At 40.0% G+C, this 20,063-nt stretch overlaps 1 protein-coding gene across 4 annotated transcripts in view; it reads right to left on the bottom strand.

The window, feature by feature from the left end:
• gria4a (glutamate receptor, ionotropic, AMPA 4a) overlaps positions 1-19,274 on the bottom strand; it is a 107,276-nt gene extending 88,002 nt beyond the window's left edge. For all 4 annotated transcript variants that reach the window (XM_067594568.1, XM_067594564.1, XM_067594565.1 and 1 more), the window contains exons 1-2: positions 19,084-19,274; positions 15,681-15,839 (exon numbers count right to left, since the gene is read on the bottom strand). In XM_067594568.1, coding sequence (XP_067450669.1) covers positions 15,681-15,839; positions 19,084-19,177 — 253 coding nt within the window. In that variant the 5' untranslated portion in view covers positions 19,178-19,274. The remainder of the gene's footprint in view (positions 1-15,680; positions 15,840-19,083) is intronic.
• Positions 19,275-20,063: the final 789 nt, after the last annotated feature.

Here is a 20,063-nt window from a genome sequence, read left to right as displayed (position 1 = left end):
CAACCTCTTGCAGACACCAACCACATTACTGACCCAAATATTTCTTTTCCAGTCTAACCTACTGCCTCACAAACACCAAAACCTTTCTGAAGAAAGAAAGAAAGAAAAGTGATAGAAAGAGAGAAAAAAAAGAAAAAAGAGAGAAAGAAAAAGAAAAGAAAGAGTATGCCAATATGAGAGAAATGTAATAAAGAAAAGTAATGGGATCTTTCTTGACACACAACATGCACACAGTTTGACACCTATGTGAATTCTATATGTATAATTACTAACTGTACTTTGACAACTCTTGCAATCAAGGGTTTCAGAGTGGAACGTTTACCTTGACAGACTATAATAGCTGCTAATGGAAGGGTATTTAGCTACTTGTTCTGCAGACAGATGGATGGATACAGGCAGGCTTGAAATAGAATGACAGAATTGAGCATTGAGTTAAAATATGAGTCGTGGGTGGTACAGTTGGACAGTTTATCATTGGACAGTGAACAGTGCCATTTACCTTGAGAACAGCAGTGGGGTCCTCCAGGCAGTTGGTGATCCCATTTAGTAAGCAGCCTCTGGTGACTCCTCCAACTAAAAAGGCCCCAGATGGGATGGCTTTGACCTTGTTTTAAACTCTTTCCACACAGCACAATAAGTAATGTGGATATTCAGTTAGTTTACATTTCCCAGCTCAATGCCTCTCTGAATGGAGGCATGATAGAAACAGTGATTGAGAATGTTTTACAGTGATTAGCACACAAATTCAACAGATATTTGACACACACACTTTGACATGAGTGTGTTTTCATAATATAGGGGTGATTCTGTTAATATTAATTAAGTGGGCTCCCCACTCCACTTGTGATCATTTTCATTTATATTTGTCTCCAAATCATGCTTTATTGTCTGGAGGCTGCTTTGATTGGATTTACAATGAGAGGAAACATAGTGGATCGTCAGGAAAATAATGAAGAGCTGTAGTGTCCTTGAGTGTTAACGCTGCCAATGTCGCAGCCGGGGGGGGGGAAAATATATTTCCACTTATATTGGACATGATCTCAGTGAGGGTCAAAGGAGAAAATATGGTGATCATTAACTACAGCTTGTCCTTTAGCCTCAAATTCAAGTTCTGAAATCTTAGATAGATCAGCAGAAAAAAAGGAGGAGGAGTTCATTGTTCCAGATGCATGATAACTTTCAGAAATGGGTTGTTCACAATCATTGGCGCTGATTCTGTTGGTGCTCGGGAACTCGGGGTTATTCGGAGCACGGGGAATTGTGAGCGCCCGTGGGGAAACAAATCCACCATAAAAAACATATCTGCCATAAAAAAAGAAAACTAACAGCATCTGTTGGAGATAGAGAATTGGACACAGTGTCTGAGAGTTTCAACTCCTAAATTTTTTATGGAGTTGTCCAACAGTCCTATCAGCTTTGGCCACTCACTGGTTACATACAGTGCAACGAGAATCATTTTGCATCACTTTGTGATGTTTTTGTGTGGATTATTATATTTGCTTAGTTATTGATTTTTCTTGGTCGGTGGTAGTTTGGTTATACATTCTTTTCTTACTTATGTGATCAACTGATCATCCTAATATGGTGATGTGATGGTCTTTGCATGCTTTACATATGGATTCATGTTTTGACCCTAGGAAAAATAAATTCTTTGCTTACTGCATCCTAATAGAAGCACAACAAGACATATTCAGCAGAGCTAACACTGCATATCCAAGCAGCATGAGAGTTGCAACTTTGATCTTGTTTTGATTTGACATGTTTCTGTATGATTAGAGAAGGAAGACTGCTCAGGAGCCTCCTTGTGAGGCAGCAAGTGGTACCATGTGGTGCTGTGCCTCACTGCTGCCTCAGAAGTAGGAGAGTCAGGAGGCTGAATTAAGAAGATGTGGCTCAGCCAGGAAAAACCTGCTGGGCTGCTACCAGGGCGAAAAAAACACACTAATCATCAATTGTTAAAATGTATAAGGGATGCACACAATCACAAATATCCCCCAGGCAGGCACACATGCATGCGGACTAGTTTGTGGTTTGTATTATGATGCAAGGATTTTCTTCATGTTTCTATACTTTATGAAGATAAGACAGCAGGCACACAGAGTGCTCAGGGGTAAAAATAGAAGCGAGGGAGTGTCCATCCATCACTGTGACTGTCTGAAGGGCCAGATCGATTGTGTGTGTGTGTGTGTGTGTGTGTGTGCATGTTATTTGATGCACTCAACTACCTCAGCAAGAAGAGCCAGAAGCCGTGATGTGACTTTTGAAACACAGACACACACACACATGAACAAACACAGGTAAACCAGTGAGCTTAAGGAGATAAATACCAATGCTGTCAGAAAGAAATTGACCTCTGAGGACCTGTAAACACACAAACAAGAACATGTCCAAACATACACAGCAGCCATCTCTCTGTCTAGCATAAAGGTTAGATGACTTCAACTGCATTTCTGAGTGTGTTTGCATCAGTGCTTATGTGTTCATATGTGCCTCTCTGGATCTATCTGGCCCCATGATAATCACCAGAGAGTGCATAATTAATTATTTTCTTCTATTTCCATGAGAGCTTTTCTCTCTTCATATGAGCCCTGTTCCTGCTCTGATCTGTTTAATAGCTTTTTTGCTTCCTACTCTGTCTCTTCCTATTTGTAAGTGTGATGAATTACCTGCTGGTTACCTCGGAATCTATTACCCTTGCTGAATACCAATGGGCCATTAGGGATGAATTGGTTCAAGGCTGACACTGGCTTTGAGGTTTGGGAGAATCTCAGCATTCTCAATGAGCAAACACACATTTTACCCAATGCAAACAAGCATATGTGCATGCTCACACACACACACACTCAGATGTTGGGTAAGTCCAATTAAATGCACAGAGTGGTGATGGTTCAACTTATATAACACAACAATGCACAAATTGAATTACTTTTATTTTCCTGCCCATATCTGTTTGGTTTGGGTCTGTCATAGGTTACTTTTGGGGAGAAGTTTCAGACTTAGGAGTAGTTAATTGGGGACAGCTTGTCCAATTGGGGACAAAAGCCATGTTCCCAATTGGGAAAAAGCTGATTTTTGGGTCAGTGGTTAAGATTACTGTTAGGCAAGTAGTAGTTAATGTTTGGGTTAGGGTAAGTCTCCAGGAAATGAATGTAAGTCTATGTAATGTCCCCAAAAGTGACCATGATCTGATGTGTGTGTGTGTGTGTGTGTGTGTGTGTGTGTGTGTGTGTGTGTGTGTGTGCGCGTGTATAAAGGTCATGCTTCTCATCTCTAAGTGAGCCTCAGTGAGAAGGACTGAGTGGCAGCACTCATCAATATTAACTAATGCCCTTCCTTTCATCCACATCATAAATCCATGGAAACAAACACACATATGAGGGTTTGGGGACGAGTTCTTGTGTGTGTGTGTGTGTGTGTGTGTGTGTGTATGTGTGTGTGTGTGTGTGTGTGTGTGTGTTTACGTCTAAGAAAGAGAAAGAGAATGCGATAGCATGGCGTGCGTTATGATTAAGAAGAAATGTCAAAATCAAATCAAAAACAGTATTGCAGTTAAAATTGTGCTATTTATAATATATTATTTACTGAAATGATGTTTTCTGAGATTCTAAGTTCCAGTCTGAGGTGGAGATAAAGATATCAAGTGCTCAGGAGAGACAATTAGAGACAGAGAAATCAGTACAAACAAAGAGACAGACAGATACTGTGGGTGACAGATATGATGACGTACAGTGTGTGCTTCAGCAACTGATGTGTAAGTTTGAGTTTAAATAAACCCACTACACACTCATCACAGCTTTTGTCCCACACCAAAAGCCACTTAACAGCTGATGAGTAATGAGAGAGATCAATGACAGACAGAGGAGGGTGAGAGAGAGACGAAAGAGAAAGAGAGAAGAAGGAAATACGGTGAGTGTGGCAAAAACAAAAGATAAATGTTGAGCATGACTCAAGGAAATTGGAAGTGAGAAAAAACGAAGGGAAGAGAAGCAGAAAAATGTTGGAAAATGCATTGTTTGTGTTTGTGATTATACAGGAGTGCATGCTTGTGCTTATAAGCGTAAAAAAAAAGCAAAAGTGAGGGGAAGGAAAGGGAATGGGAAGAGAAGAAAGTCTGCAAATGGAAATCCTTTGATCAGAACATGAAAACAACAGCAGCTAAGCTGAGAGTGAAGAACAACAAAAAGACGTCACAGACAATTACTGCGAACATGGCTCCATTCAGTATAAACACCCCTGTGTTTTGCTAAGGCGACGCGTAACACTTAAAATCCTCTGTCATCTCTTCTCATGCTTTTCATCTTCCAAACGCCAGCACGTGAAAAACAAACACAGAGGAAACAGACATTTTTTCTGTTTACAGCACAGCTATCATGCCCAGTGGGAACATAGGGGTCTTAATGAAACACATTAGACAGACAGAGCCAGTGGAGCCTCTTACTGTGTGTGTATACAAGTGTGTAGGTGTGGGTCAGTGTGTGTATCTGCCTTTTATCCCGGTGAAGTCAGATTACCTGGAGGGATCGTGGCTATTCATTGAGACATACTGCATGGTCTAATAATATTATTCACTGTTCATTACTAAGGCTTGAACAAACAGGCAAGAAAATACAGTGCTGACCTGCAATTCATATACACATGCCAAAAAAAACCCACCTCCATCCTTCTGCTGGATATTCCCTACCTGACCACAGCTTGTTAATTAAATGTTTTTCTTATTGTTACTTCAGTATCGCCGCGTCGAACCAGACGAATCATCGCATCATGTTGTGGGAGGATTTTTCTCAACCAGCTTCAGGGTTGGTAGTCTGTAAAACCTGCAATAAGACTCATTCTGTCTCATCTTGCCTCAAGGAACTGCAGACTCTCAAAAATGAATTTCATTAATATGAGTTTCAGAGCAGCTTTAGTATCAGTATGATTCCCTAAATGCTGCTTCATAGCCTTCTGCACACTAATAACTAAAGCTTCTGTACACCAACCGTCAGATGTACAGATAATGAATATCAATGCAAAATATTGCCTGTAGTGACATCTTTAGTCCAAAAAGATTACTAGTTTCTTGTCTAAAAAACTCCAAAGATTCATATTTTGGTACCATAACCTCCTCTGTTGACTTTGATTTGTATTTTCTGATAGAAATAGTTTTAATGTATGCACCCAACCATTACCGTTCTCTTGAAATGTATTGAAAAACATTTAAAGGCATCTTCAGTGACATGTCCTATGACACTAAGAGACTATTCATGATGAGGATATTAGCAGACTGAGCCACTAGTGCACACTCTAATGTTCTTAGTATAATTCAAGCCTCTATAAAGCGCTTGAAAATTGACATTGATTCCTGCTTTTGAATCAGTTTACACTGCTACTGCTGTGTACTATATGTCTTAATGTTGAGTTAACTCAAGATGATGCTGTATGATAAGCAGCATGAAAATACTACTCTGATCATGGACCAGGTCTTACAAATTTTGAAATAAGATCCCATGTTTGTTGCAGAATTGGTAATAAAGAACAAAAATGTACCAAACAATACTGTTTGTCATAAGTGCTGACAAATATTGAGTCTAATGTTGTGTGTGCATCATAGCCCTCAGCACTATCTGTAGCAGAAAGAACATTTACTGCCCTTAAAAATATCCTTTCACTATTGCCAGTGCAGTGAAATGTCAGCCTCACTCCCTGGCAGTGGACTTTTTAATGAAAGAGGTGAGACACAATGAGAAATAGTCTGTTTTATTGCACCACTAAATGAAATCAGATTACCTGGAGCAAGTGTATGGATTCATTGCAACATGCTGCATGGTCTAATAATATTGCTTGCTGTTTGGTCATTACTGCTGAGGCTTGAATAAAATGATGCAACAGAGCAATTCTTCAGGGAGCACTTACCGCACTCCGCATGAACCACCATGTACGTGTACACACACACAAACACACACACAGACACACACACACACAAGCATTTGGTCGTCACTGGTGATTAAAGGAAAATGTGAAATTGTGAAAAATGATACTGTTGTGAGGCACTCAATGCATGTGTGCACACAGCGATAGATGTTAGTGTTTGCTAAGCTGATCAACCTAAACTGAATAGAATTCCAAAGAAGATATTGAAAAGCTAACAGTCTATTTGTACTGGACATATGTTCTCTTTAAAGCAATTGAAAGCATAATGCCTCTGTATTTTTACATTGCTACTGCTATGAGAGGGGTTCTTTTAATGAACTACTTGGACAATTTTATTGATCTTGGTTCAAGTGAAGGGTTCCAGTTGAACAAATACCATGGTCTCAGTGCTCGGTGAAAATATCAAATGAATAACTTAAAAAATTACATGAACATTCACTTCATATTCACAATATGGTTGAACAGCACACAACAAGGTGTTCCTCTACAGAGTTTCATGTCATTAATATTGAATACAGTAGAAGGGAATGAAACAGATTTTCCCCTTCACAGCTTCACCTTGCTACTCCAAAAACTGCGTTAAATTGTGCTTTTTATTTCTGATTATAAGAAAACCTTAAAAGCAATGTCTGTGTCAGTCTTAACAATGCAATGCTGATAGAATTCAGTCTGAGAGTAATTCATGCAGCAGGTTAGCATAAAAAAACAGTTTCTATTGTATTTATCTAAAAAAAAAAATAGAGGCAGATGACTGGAGAGGTATTGTATGTCATTGAGACCAATGATTAGCCCTAAGGGTGCATTCAGATAAAGCATAATCTTGTTCTATTTGTGCAAATTTGACTACTGGAGGTTTGTTAATCACAACAGGACACTACAAAGATTTGCTTTATCTAGTTAACAACAGGTTGGTACCTGCTGTCTGTGATTATGTGTATAAGCAGGGTGAGACTCAGATTGATTTCAGGAATTCCTGCAGTTTCTGTTATTTCCCTTCAGAATCATCTCATTTTTGCTTTTCTTGTTTTCTTGTTAATCATTACTTTGTCATTATCACTAATCCAGTAACACAAATACACTTTAACTTGAGTCTAAATGGGAACATATTAATTTAATCATATTATTTCATATTTAAATTGCAGGAGTAACAAACTAATGGTCCAGTAAAGGTGCCTGCAAATGGAAAAAAGTTCAAATGATACTGTATTAATCAATTATTGCCATACTATTAGCCTTGAACCAGATAATGTATCTTGATGCCAGGAAAAGCATTTAGGCTGTCGTCAGAGTCAGCCAGCAACCTCAGTATGCTAGTAACATGAATAAACGAAAGCTTGCTGCAAAGTAAATCTCCCTGCCTTGCCAGGCTTTCAGATATCATTTCACTCTATTTCCCCCAGTGTGGCTGTTAAGAAGACATATAACCATGCAAAACGTCACCAATAAAGATGATGGTACAGTGCTATTATTGAGTGCCTCAAATCATCTACAAGATGACTGAGCCATTAAATGAAAGGAGTGAGTTAGCAAAAAGGCACGGAGACATGCTGTATGTAGGGAAGTTGGAAATATATGGACAGGTTGGCAAATCAATGTGTTTATGTGTCAGAGAGAGTGAGAGAGACTGTGTAAAAAATTGTATTTATGTGTGTTTGTGTATGTGTGTGTGCAACCGTGCTCTGCTGAGTTGTAGCAAAGTGTTCCAGGAATCTATTTAATCAGTGCTCCTGGACACGTGGAGTGAATGTAGACTGATGAACTCTTTGAAAGTGTGTGTTTGTTTGTGTATGTATACACACGTCTTTATGGCCGACACTGTATTAACACTCTTTCAATTAACAACTAATCACTGCGGAAGCAGTAATTTTCTTGTCAACATGGGGAAAAAAAGACTTGTAAGTGTGAGTCTCCACTTGGCATCTTTAATGAGCAGGAAAGTGCTAAAAGATGTTGAAAAAATAATGGCTGGAAAACAATGGCACCAAGAGCTGGAAAATGATCTCAACCAGATTATGATTGGTCAGCTTTTAGGATTACACTGACAAGAGCTGCAAGCCGCTGAAAATCTCTAAATTACCCTTATAATGTAAGAATCTAAAAAGTATTACAGTCGTTGCGAGGAGTTAACATGAGTCCTGTTGTACATATCTATGGTGTATGTTTTTATTTATAGTTCAACTTCACCTTTTGATAGCACCACCACAACTTTGTCTGCATTCATTTACTTTGTGATATAAAGTACGGCAAAAGATGATAACATCCAGGGAATTTATAATTCTTGACTTATGTTTCGCCATTTGTTTCACTAATTAATAGGAGACTAATTGCTGTGTTAAAGTTAATTGATTTATATAGAATGGCGGTCGCAGTGGGCAGAAGATTTGCAGTGGAGATAGATGTGTGCTACTGAAAATGGGAAGGCTACTGAGTCTTTCTTCAACTTCTTTGATGTATCAGCTCTCTTTACAGTCATCCCTACTTCAGAAACTTGAAGGAAAAAACATAAGCAGCCCAAGCAGACCAATCAGAGTTCTTGGGATCCCCATGTGGTATCTCTGTAGCTGCTGTAGCCCCTAGGTGTAATTACATTTTTGAGGAGATGCAGATCAGCTATAGCTCTATAGCGATGCCACATGCAACCCCTTAACACATGACCATAAATCAAGCTTTAGCATGTTCAGTATTTTGTATGTTGGTGATGGAATTACCCTTGTTTTTACACTTTGGATAAGACACCTTAATAAAAGAGATGTTGGTAAAGAAATGAATACCTAGTGACCCCATTCCTAACTCCTCTGCAGAGTGATACCAGAGCTGTTTCGATATTGTTTTCACAACCTACTGTCTTCCCTTGATTGTACACAGCAGAGTTCACAGATTCAATCCAAACCATCCCGACTGACTCACACACCAAATTACCATGGAAACTTTTGTCTTGTTATGACTTTAGTTTACTGGTCTAACTACAGTACTAATTCAAGATCCTAATCACCTACACATCTCAGAATTATTTAATGTTGTCCTTAACTCCTAACAACAGAGGGATAAAACAGGACTGACACCTCAAGGAGATTCTGACACAACTATTTGATTCTGTTTGGCTGCAAAGATAATCAGGTGCAGCCTGCATGTAAATGCAATCTGTGGCAGTCAATAATACATAAACAGTATTGATTTATGAATGATTCACTATAGGCACAATCTATATTAACTCTAGATGACAAATGTGGTTCTGCATCACCACAATAATCAACCACCCAAACCACCGCACACATCATCATCATTATCATTGCTGCAGTAGGTACAGCATAGAAGAGAATATCATTTATTTGTCTTAGTGTTGGACCTCAAAAGGATTAAAATAGAAGTATTATACCGCATATCAAGAATTGCATTTACAACGGTGACAGCGCATCATTGTGTCTCTCAGCCCTGGCACCACAAACCAGGCATAACCACCTCTTTGTTACAAATCCTTTTCCCCCCATTTCTTTTTCCTCCATCCCTAATTCACCTTATCACTTTCTGTCTATCTCCATCATGCTCTGGCTAAGCTGATTTTTTTTCATTGCACGCACACAGTCACATGTGCCCATGCACCTCAGTGACACACAAGTTTGCACACATGCATTCTGTGTGTCCAGAAATGTCACCACACATGCACACACACACACACACACACACACACACACACACACACACACACATTCAGTGCAGCTTTTGGTCATGCTAATCCATGTGCATTATTTTCTATAAGCCAGTGAATAGAGACACAGTGGTGAGCCCAGTGGAATGGTGTGCTTCTCTAGCTGAGGCAAATCAAAAAGATACACAGATACACAGATCCAAAAAACAGTGAGGAAAAAGTAAGACACAAACACACCTACATTGATATACATATCTATACTACAAAAGACATAACCACATGGGTATACATGTGCATGCAGGAAACAACAAAGACAGACTGACAACAGCAGAGAATATGGATGTGTGACCCTGGGACAAGAAAATGGGTTATATTCCATGGTGAATAGGGAAAACGATGGGGACCAGGGATTTTTATGATCCATTCACGCCTCCTGAATACTAGAATAGAGAGGAACTAGCCAAGGTCAGTGGCAGAATTCCCTATTCTAATTCGGAGCGTTGCTCACCACCCGGAGCAAGAGTCAGGGATTAATTTAGAGATCCATTCACCACGCCTGTGCAGAGGGGAGAGACGGCAAAACATGGCGAAGAATAGAGGAGCGGAGGAAGAGTGATGAGATGGAGAGACAAGGGGGAGAACAACAGAGAGGAAGAAACAGAGGGAAGGACAGAGAGAGAGAGACAATGGGTGAGAAAGACAGACAGAAAGACAGAAAGACAGAAAGAGAGAGAGAGAGAGACAGAGAGAGAGAGAGAGAGAGAGAGAGAGAGAGAAGTGGTTCCGCTTGTTATGTGTGGCCTGCGGAGAGAGAGCAGACGGTTCACATAGAAGAGCTTCATTTTCCAAACACTCCTCCTCTTATGGCCCAATGCCTTCCTGAGAGTATGTGTGTGTGTGTGTGTGTGTGTGTGCATGTATGAGAGAAAGGTAGACAGAGACTGGAAAGGGAAATGGGAAAAAAGAAATGGGCAGAGGGAAACAGGCACTGTAAACGAAGATGACAAACAGTGAGAGTTGGTAGTTTAAAGGAGACCTATTATGCTCACTCCACTCCACTAGAGTAGCTTTGCATGATCCACTGTTCAAAAAACTCCTTATTTATCTTATACTAGCCCTTTATACAGCCCCTCAGTTCAGCCTCTGTCTATCAACAGGCGATCTTAGCCCACTCTGTTCTGATTGGCCAGCTTTCTAGCAAGCCTGCTAAAGGGCAGCTGTATCAGAGTCGTGTAAATTTACCACCGATGCAGACCCAACATTTCCTGCTTTACTGCTTCATATTAAAAGCTTTTAAATTACTAAATAATGGGAGACTTTTATTGTGAAGAATTGACAGGAAATGAAACGTGTTCCTTATTGAATAAGCAGAGTTTCGTTAGCGGCGCTAAAAACCAGTCGACACAACAACATATGGAGATATTTGGAGTTCTTTGTTCAGTGGATTAGTTAGAAATAATGCAGGGAGGAATAGTAAGAGCAGAAACAGCCACAGTGATGATGATGATTGATGAAGAGCGGAAGATGACCAGCACACCTCCAACACGTAAACTACTTATTTTACTTTGCTGTGCTGTGTAATGGAAAAACACTCACAGCGTGCCACTTCGACTTGAGTCATGGCTTGGCTACTCCCAAAACATCGGAAAAACGCCATAATTTTAGTGTAGCAGAGCAGCGAACTCTTGTGCTATGCTTGGAAAATGACCATATAAAGAAATCTGTCACATGGTGACGTCAGCTCAGGCTGAAAGTAGGAAAAAATGTTGGAAACCAAGTGTTCACAGCAGTCTGAAGCTGGTGCTTTTTGCTCACAGTGATTACCTCTACATACATTAACCTCATTATTTGACACTTTAGCTACGTTTAATATGAACATCCGACATTGTAACATTACATATATGACTGAAAATATGGAAAATCATAATAGGTCAAACATAGAAGAGTATACATTGATATATCCCCTCAAAGGATAAGGCTGACATTATTTTATATTGTTTACAGTGTCAACAAATCCCATGAAAAGATCAAAACATACACTGTGTTAATCTGTCTCTAAATACTTTCCGACTTATGTATGCTGTTGGTGACACTTGGCCCCATGCCCTTTTGTTTCTGCTGAAGACAAATCTTTCAAAATGGGTCACATATAAAAAGTTTCATTCATAGATCAGCTACTGTACTTAATTTCCTTAAATATCTGGGCACTGTAGTTTTTAGCATACTTTACTCAAACAGTAAATAGTGCACTTGTTGGGGACTATTTTCAGCTCCATATTGACACAAATGTGTTATACAACTATAATGGTTTATAGGGGATTGACTTAAATAAACTGCAGTGTCAGTGTTCACTGCAACAAAGAAACATGTCACCCTTTGCAAAGGTGTGGCTCACTGATGTATTTTCAGAGTTTTTGGACAATAATGGAGCTCTATGGCACAGAGGGATAAACTGTATCAGACTTTGGCTAGAGGCAACACTTATTAGTAAGATCAATTCATTGTTGGTTTTGGTCTTTTCCACATCTATTCTCCTTTAACTAACTTTAAGGTTGTATATGTGATCTGACAGTATTACATATGCAGTATATTCTGTATTATCTTGTTCCAACTCTTTATTAAAGCTACTGTATATGATATTTACACTGAGTGAAAAACTCAAACACAAGACTAAATGTTTTTTATGGCTGCACCATTCCATTAAATTGAAATATTCTAGGCCTTTTGAGGATCAATGTATTCACTTGTCTCTGCCCAAATTCAGTCTGACATATTAGGTATATTTGGAGACTTTAGGGTTTCCACTAGAATTGAAAATAAAGTTCAGCAGGTTTGATCAATGTGTAGCTGTGATGACTCAATCATTGGAGGTCAGTGCCATTTAAGAGGATGTAATAGAGATAAGAGCGAGGGAGCAAAGAGGGAGTTAGGTTTAGAGTGGTCACTGTAACATACAGTGGTCAGTCAGGGTTTGCTACATGCATACATATTTTACAATACCTGCTGGATTGTTTTGTACTCTCAGAACTGATTGTGCCAAAACCCTTATCACTAATAAAATTCATACCTCTCCCCTTACATTATAGAAAAATGTGTTCAATGTGGACCTTCCCACTCACACAGCTCAACAGTGAACATAAACAGATGCAGCTTTTGATTATATTTCCGAGTGTGAGGAAATTGATGGACTATTAATTTTGAGCCTGTCCTCCCAAGAAAAACGACCCTATAGGTTGTAATGTCAGTTGCCAAAAACGACCTGTAGTTACGTTTGAGTGACGCTATCTAGTGGCCCTAATAATAATGACCTGGAGAAGTGAAGCAGTTCAGATGACATCTGGAATCTGCTGTTTGCTTCCCATTTCCGACCACTAGTGTCACGTTTCCAACTTTGAGTTGGGGCAGTTTTTTAAAAATGTAACTACAATTGTCGTGGTGTGTGCTGTTGCCAAGACAAAAGTTGCCTAAGCGGTAACTTTAAGCCACAGCACATTTCATTTTAACCCAAACCATGATCTTTCCCTAACCCTAACCCAGTGGTTTTGTGCCTAAACCTAACCAGACCTTAACCACAGGCTTGTTGCGTCATAAAACATAATTAGTGAAAATGAACAGTGAAACAGTGAAAACAGTGAAAATGCTCCTATGGGTCATTTTGGAATGCATGGTCAAACAACCAATTTGGTAGTTTAATTTGGAGGAATTGTTCGTTTTCCAATTATTGTACTGTGCGTTGTATTAAGCAGTCTATTCATTCATCTGGGGCCATAATACAGGGTGGCAGGAGACAACCAAACTTGGAAATTGCATTACACAGAAATGATTTATGATTCTATGTGACTTGCATTTGGTTGAGGTTAAACCCTCTAATAATACCCTCAAGGGATATAAACTGTCAGTTTATTGTGTTCATGCGTACCACAACATGAATCAATTGCTAGATGCTATTCAAGACCTTTCAGACTTCCAAACACTCTTCTGACAGCCATGTCTTTGCCATTTTCAGTAGTCTTGTTTGACAATGGAGCTGCTTTTGTGGGCCTTCATTAACAACCTGGAAATATTTGAAGAATCTTGTTAAACATGATGATAAGAGGAGCTGTACTGTATTGTTGTATTATACTGTATTGATTTTATTTCCCAGCTAAGTTAACAGCCCCAGTGGTCAATTTGTTAAAGTTTAATGAGAAAAGGAGGTAAAATATTTCAGTGCAGTCCCTTGTAAATTTTCTTAAAATAAGATGGATGCACCATAGGACTGTGTTAATGAGGGGGTATGATATAATACATTACCCTTGAGGGAAATTCAGCTTGTAAGAACAGCACATAAAGCTGTGCACCAGGTACTGCACAATAATGCACAACACTCAACCCCTTCATATTTTGCAGCAAGGAAAAATGGTTTTCATATTCTACTATTAGTACTCTCTTTCATTTGTGTTGTAGCAAAGTGCAAAAAAATAAACCAAATTTACTCAGAAAACTAAGTTCAACTCATCGAGAGTAACAACAGAACCTTCATCCCCTCTCATGCGCCGACATGAAAGGACTCACTCCTCTCACCAGGAGGCAGATGAGTAAGAGAATTAGGGAAAGAGTATCCTGTAGAGAGTGTTTCCATCTTAAATACAACAGTCAAACACACAGGAGCAAACACTCACAAGCACACACAGAGATACACCTAACCACATTGTAGGCTTTTAGATTATGGTGGCATAAACCAGTGTCACTCAGCAGATGTGAAGGCAAATAACCAAATGTCTTCACTCATGCAAACACAAAGAGAGAGAGAATCACAACACCGTAAGAAAGAAGCTAGTTGAGCAAACCACAAATTAAGGAGAGCTCACACACACTTGTGGGTGGTGAAACTATAGCAATGATGATCTCAGTAATCTTTTCTTAAATGTTGGTAAATATGATTAGTTAAATCATTTTCAGTAAATTCCACAGCCCTCTACAAGCATAGGGGAAGTGGCACCCCAGGAGGCCAATCTGATTGAAAGAATAACGTTAATCTCATTTCAACAACCAACTGAGTGTTCATAAGGAAAAAAATGCCATGACCACTGTAAATAAATACACACTATAGTGCAGGGAAGGGCAGGAAAACTGTGGGTGGGATGACAGCCAAATTGAACAAAGTGGAGAAAGAACATCAAATGAGCACAATTTCAATTTAAGATGGCGTTTTGACAAAAATTTTTAGAGCATGTCGTGTTTGGATTGAAATGATCTTTATAGCCTAACCAAACGTCCATTGTAAATATTACAAGACATGTCCAAATAAAGCTGGTAAACGGCTCTAACTCAGAGACACCTGTGGCACATTGAGCAGTTCTTTAGTGTTAGTGAGGCTGCCCACATAGCCTTGTTAACGCTGACTTGCCAGTACAATCATCACAAACTGTCTCTTATACCCTCCCAGGTCAAGGGGGAGTGTGCAGGATTAGATCTTAACTCCCAGAAAACAGAGAGGGATGGTGAAAGATTAGCTGTCATCCTTCAAAAGACCAGGGAGGACACGATTACCAACTGCTCCCCTTTGTTCTGAGCATTTTCACCACTGTCTGCAACTGTTCTAGGACTAATTTTACAATGATTGTGTATGAATAATATGGGTAATTTTGCAGTTTTTGCAGATAGGATGGATAGCACTAAGTGGGTATAGGTGTGAATAACATGTGTAGGACTTGGACAGAATTGACCATAATTGTTTGCAAAATAAACCACAAACACCGCCTCAAAATGTCCATGTAGTTGTCTGTTTAGGATTCTTAAAATGTACTTTACAGTGCCTAAAATCAACATTTCAAAATGATAATTTGTTCAGAAACTGTTGCAGAAAAGCCAGTTTTCAAACCAAGTTCACCAAAGACCGCTCAGCTGCTGTATTGTGCATGACCAAGATAATGAAGTTGCAGTCTGAACCTTTAAACAACCTAAGCCCCTAATTAAAGCAATCTTTATCCAACAGTATGGCAAAGAGAGAACAGAGACTGAAAAACAAACACAGAGAGAGCAAGACAGAGAGAAAGTCAGAGAGATATGGAGAGAAAGAAAGAGAGGAATACCTCCATTCTCTCATCCTCGTTTTCGGTCACACATAGATATAAATACTTACATGCGTTGGTGACTGCAAAGCTGTTGGCGGTCTCTATGTTGTCAACATGTGGGACCAGGTTAAAGGGAGCTTCCGTAGCATTAGGGCTGGTGTTGTGAAGGAAGATAGCTAGTCGAAACGCTGTATACTCCTGATCAGTATTCCTTATGAACAACCCACCTAGAAAGAGGGACGAAGAGAGAGAGGGGCAAGGAGGAGAAGAACATGATAAAGAATGGAAATGGAAGTGAGTTATGGGGGAATGGTCAGAAGGGAGTGTTGTGAGAGAGAGAGAGAGAGAGAGATAGGAAGAAGGGGAGTAATGTGGGGAAAGAAAGATAGATAGAGAGGGAGGGAGAGAGAAAAGAAAGCCAAGATCTTCATTAGCTTTGTTAGAAAAAGGTAATTTGTCTTTCAGCAAGTACTCTCACACAAACATGAATACAGAGACACGGATACCCACACTGCGCATTTTATTGATGAAATCATAGAAAGGGGAGAAGAGAGGAGAAGAAAAGAGAGACAAATAAGCTGAAAGGGAAGCAGTCAAAGAGATAATGAGTTGGAGAGGACATAAAAGAAAACAGAAGAGGAAGGCCAGCTCAAAAAGTGTCAGCTAAATAAAGGAAGATCATTGGCCATGCAGAAAAGAGAGGGAGAGGGAGGTGGGTGCAAAGTGTCAGCTGGCCTTTAAAGATGAGAGCATCCCTCAGTAGTGTACGTTCCATCTAACAAAATGAGTATAAGAGGGGAAAGAAGAGATGATGAGAAACAGTCAAGCTGACAGTGTAGAGTCCAAAAAATTAGAGGCCAATTTAAGAAGGAGAGGAGGCATAGAGTATGAGAGAGAGAGTGATAGAGAGAGAGAGAGAGAAAGAGAGAGAGAGAGAACTAGCGTCTATGGCCAAGCCTGGCAGACCACCACCTCGGATTCATGTTGAGAAAAGCCTCTACAAATTGGGGTGGGGGGGGTTGGGGATCATATGATCCTTTCAGGCTTTCTGCCCAGAGGGACCTCTTCTATTTTCTGAGTATGATGAACTCTGTACTATCTAATACCAACAATTACACTGAAATGAATTGAAAATGAATAAAACATGATATACTGTATACTTGTTATAGGCTAAATTAAAAGGGAAATGAGAAAAGTAGAAAAAGAGAAAGAGAGGCTTGGATCATAATCCAAACCCATTAACCATGACCTGATCACTGAAGATGAGTGTCAGAAGAAATAAAATAACCATCATAGAGCCATAATCAATGTATTGACAAAACATTTACCTAAAAGAAAAATGCAAAAAGCTTAAGATTCGGTGAAAACTTATGACTTAAATAAAATATTATTAGAAAACATGGTATTAATAGTCATATCATAACCATGCTCAGAGTTAGCATTGATGATTTTCATTTAATACATCATATTTTTATTAACTGAATAAAACTTGTTTTGTTGCATTGTTGTTGATTACACTGATATACTTGTTTGTTATTGCTAATCTGATAGATTACTTCCACAATGTTTCATGGCTTAAACTGAACTGAAATAAACTGATGTGATTTAACTGAATCAGACTCAACTCAACTCAACTGAATTGGATTACACTGGCAGTCTGTGAAGCCTTGACATTGCATCGGGGGAGAAAAGGGAGGGAGAGAGAGAAAAGATGACAGGGGAGGAGTCAGGAGGCAGAGCATATTGAACCAAGCTATTGTCACTTTATAACATGTCATTTATCTGTGTGTCTGAGTCTCATTCATGTGAAATGTTTGCATCATCTACACCTTTTCTGTCTCAGAAACATCATTATACGTCTTAGTAGACCAGTCCCCAAAGCCAGACATACAGCTGGAATGTGTGTGTGTGGGTAATGTGCAAAGCTCACTATAACTTAGATTAATGGGAAAATTCCACCCAAAGACAAAGCTGAGGCAAATAAATTACATTAACTCTCCTGTTTATGATTACAAATCTGGAATGAATTGGTTTGCGGTTTCTGTTTTTGGGTAAAATTCAATTTTAGAGCACACACACACACAGACACACACACACATTCATACACATGCGCTTCAAGATGAGAAGTCTAGATATATCCCAACATGACATCTTACTGCACCAGTTTCTCCAAGAAATTCCACAAACATTCTCATCTGTGTCAAGTCTCTGTGTCTCTCCTGCACACAAATATGCAAAAAGAAACTGTCTGTGCTTTCCACTGACATTACACTTGTGTGCAATGCAGAGATATGCAAATGACTCTTCAAGTGAACTGCTGGAGAACCTAATGAATGATCATGTGTGTGGATGGTCAGTGGGAAGGAAAGAAAGTGTGCATGTGTGTGCTTCTGCACAAACATGTATGCGTTATGCGCATGCATGCATGTCCACTGTGTAGTGCATCTGCATGCTGCACATGTATGTGAATGTACATTTGCAGCTTTGCCAGTGAATCCCATACATTAGTGCATTTTTGTGACTTGCACACTATACATGTGCACATGCATGCATGAAAACCGGTGCAAAAATGTTTGTGTATGTGTGTGTCTGTGTGGGTGTGCCAAGCAGAAAATATTTAGCATATTAAGTTTATTGGCAGCTGTAGGGAGACAGAGTCAAGGAGCCGAATCTCATTATAGGACCTCCCAACTGCCCCCACAAGGAGTGATGCAGCGCATTCATTATCACACACATGCCTGCACGAATGTGTGTGTGTGTGTGTGTGTGTGTGTGTGTGTGTGTGTGTGTGTGTGTGTGTGTGAGTGAGTGAGTGAGAGAGAGAGACAGGTGAGAGATCCATGTGTGTATGTGTGGTCCATATGCACTGAGCAAACCAATGATGATCCAGATTTAGTTAACTTTATCTCTGATCTGTAAGGCGGATTGAAAGACAGGCTTCTCCTGCACTGACACGAGGGTAACTGGAAAAGGGCAGAGAAAGAGGGAGAGAGAGAGAGAGAGAGAGAGAGAGAGAGAGAGAGAGAGAGAGAGAGAGAGAGAATACTGCAGTGTCTAAACACTGAAGAAGACAAGAAGGGAACAAAGCTCGCTGAAACATTCATGAGCACAGAACAGCCTTTAAAATACACGCAAATACAGTAAAGGAATAGATAGAGTGAGTTTGTATGCATTTATAAATCATTTGAGTCACAGCAGAGAAGACACACCAATCTCTCCTTAACGCAAAATATCTTGGATAAAAGCAAGAACCAGAGGATACACCAGAAGAAAAAAAAGACTTGTATGTTTTTACTTGTGTGTTTTCTTGTTCCATCATCCCTGCATGATTTTTTGTATTTTGGTGCCAGAGGGGTCCTGATGCACCCCCCTTTTTTCTTGGTGACTGCTGTCCGCTAAAATCCACTAATATTCAGTGTAGTGTGTCAGTTCTGAGTGTCCGTGCGTAAAATCCGTAATCCTCCAACTCACCTATCTGCACTGAGCTAGGGAAAGCCCCCGTCGCCAGCCCCCAAAGGGCGGAATACACCCCCAGAAAGTGCCAAGAAAAAATAATAATCCTCATTTTTCTTTCCTTCAATCCCTTCAGAAACTGTTGAGAGACATCGAGAGGGAAGGGGGAGATGCGAGAGAGGGAAAAATGCGTCAGAAAAAAGGGGAAAAAAGAAGAAAGATGAGAGAGGTTTTTTCCCCCGTTTTGTCCAGTATGTATTCCTATTCCATGGTGGGTTCCGTTCGCTTCTTCTCCCTGCAGTGGCCGCTCAGGAGAGAGCTGTGTCCGGTGCACATGTAAAGACGGAAGAGAGAAAGAGTGGGGAAACTCGTTAGAATGATTGGCGAGCTGAGAGAACAGTCTGCATGGAAGAACTGGACATGCGCGCCCCGTCTCTCTCTCTTTCTTTCTCACACACCACCTCTGTCCTTCTCTCTCTCTCTCTCTCTCTCTCTCTCTCTCTCTCTCTCTCTCTCTCTCTCTCTCCCTCAGAGAGTCGGTCTGCTTCTCTCTCTCTACCTCCTCCTCTCCATCTCCCACTTTCCCCCTCCCTTGACTGCCGTCTTTAACTTTCTGTAACACTGACTCTCATAGCTGTAGCATATTGATAAGTCTTGGTCGGGCTACATGTAAGGAGACGCATGAAAAACAAGGATCTGCGTGAGTTTGCGCGCTCCACTTGGTTCATGACCCCCCTCTGTGTGCGTTTGACAACATTTAGCCTAACAGGGTTCATATTTTCATCTGTCACCACTCCCATTCATTTATGTTTAACAGATTGTGTGTGCGCAATAAAGAAAGCATTGAAAACGGGGGAATGGCAAATGAAGATTGCTGAGGTTTGATTGGTGAGGCAGTCTAAAATGAGAATGAGAAAGAGAGGTTCTGACTGCGCCTCCAACTAATTGCATTACATCCCCAATCCATCCTGACGCACTGGTCCACTCCGCGGCCAAAC

This window comes from Thunnus thynnus, chromosome 7 (assembly GCF_963924715.1).
Source record: "Thunnus thynnus chromosome 7, fThuThy2.1, whole genome shotgun sequence".
NCBI lineage: Eukaryota > Metazoa > Chordata > Actinopteri > Scombriformes > Scombridae > Thunnus > Thunnus thynnus.
The sequence above is the reverse complement of the archived record's forward strand: the minus strand, read 5'-3'. Positions and strand labels throughout refer to the sequence as shown.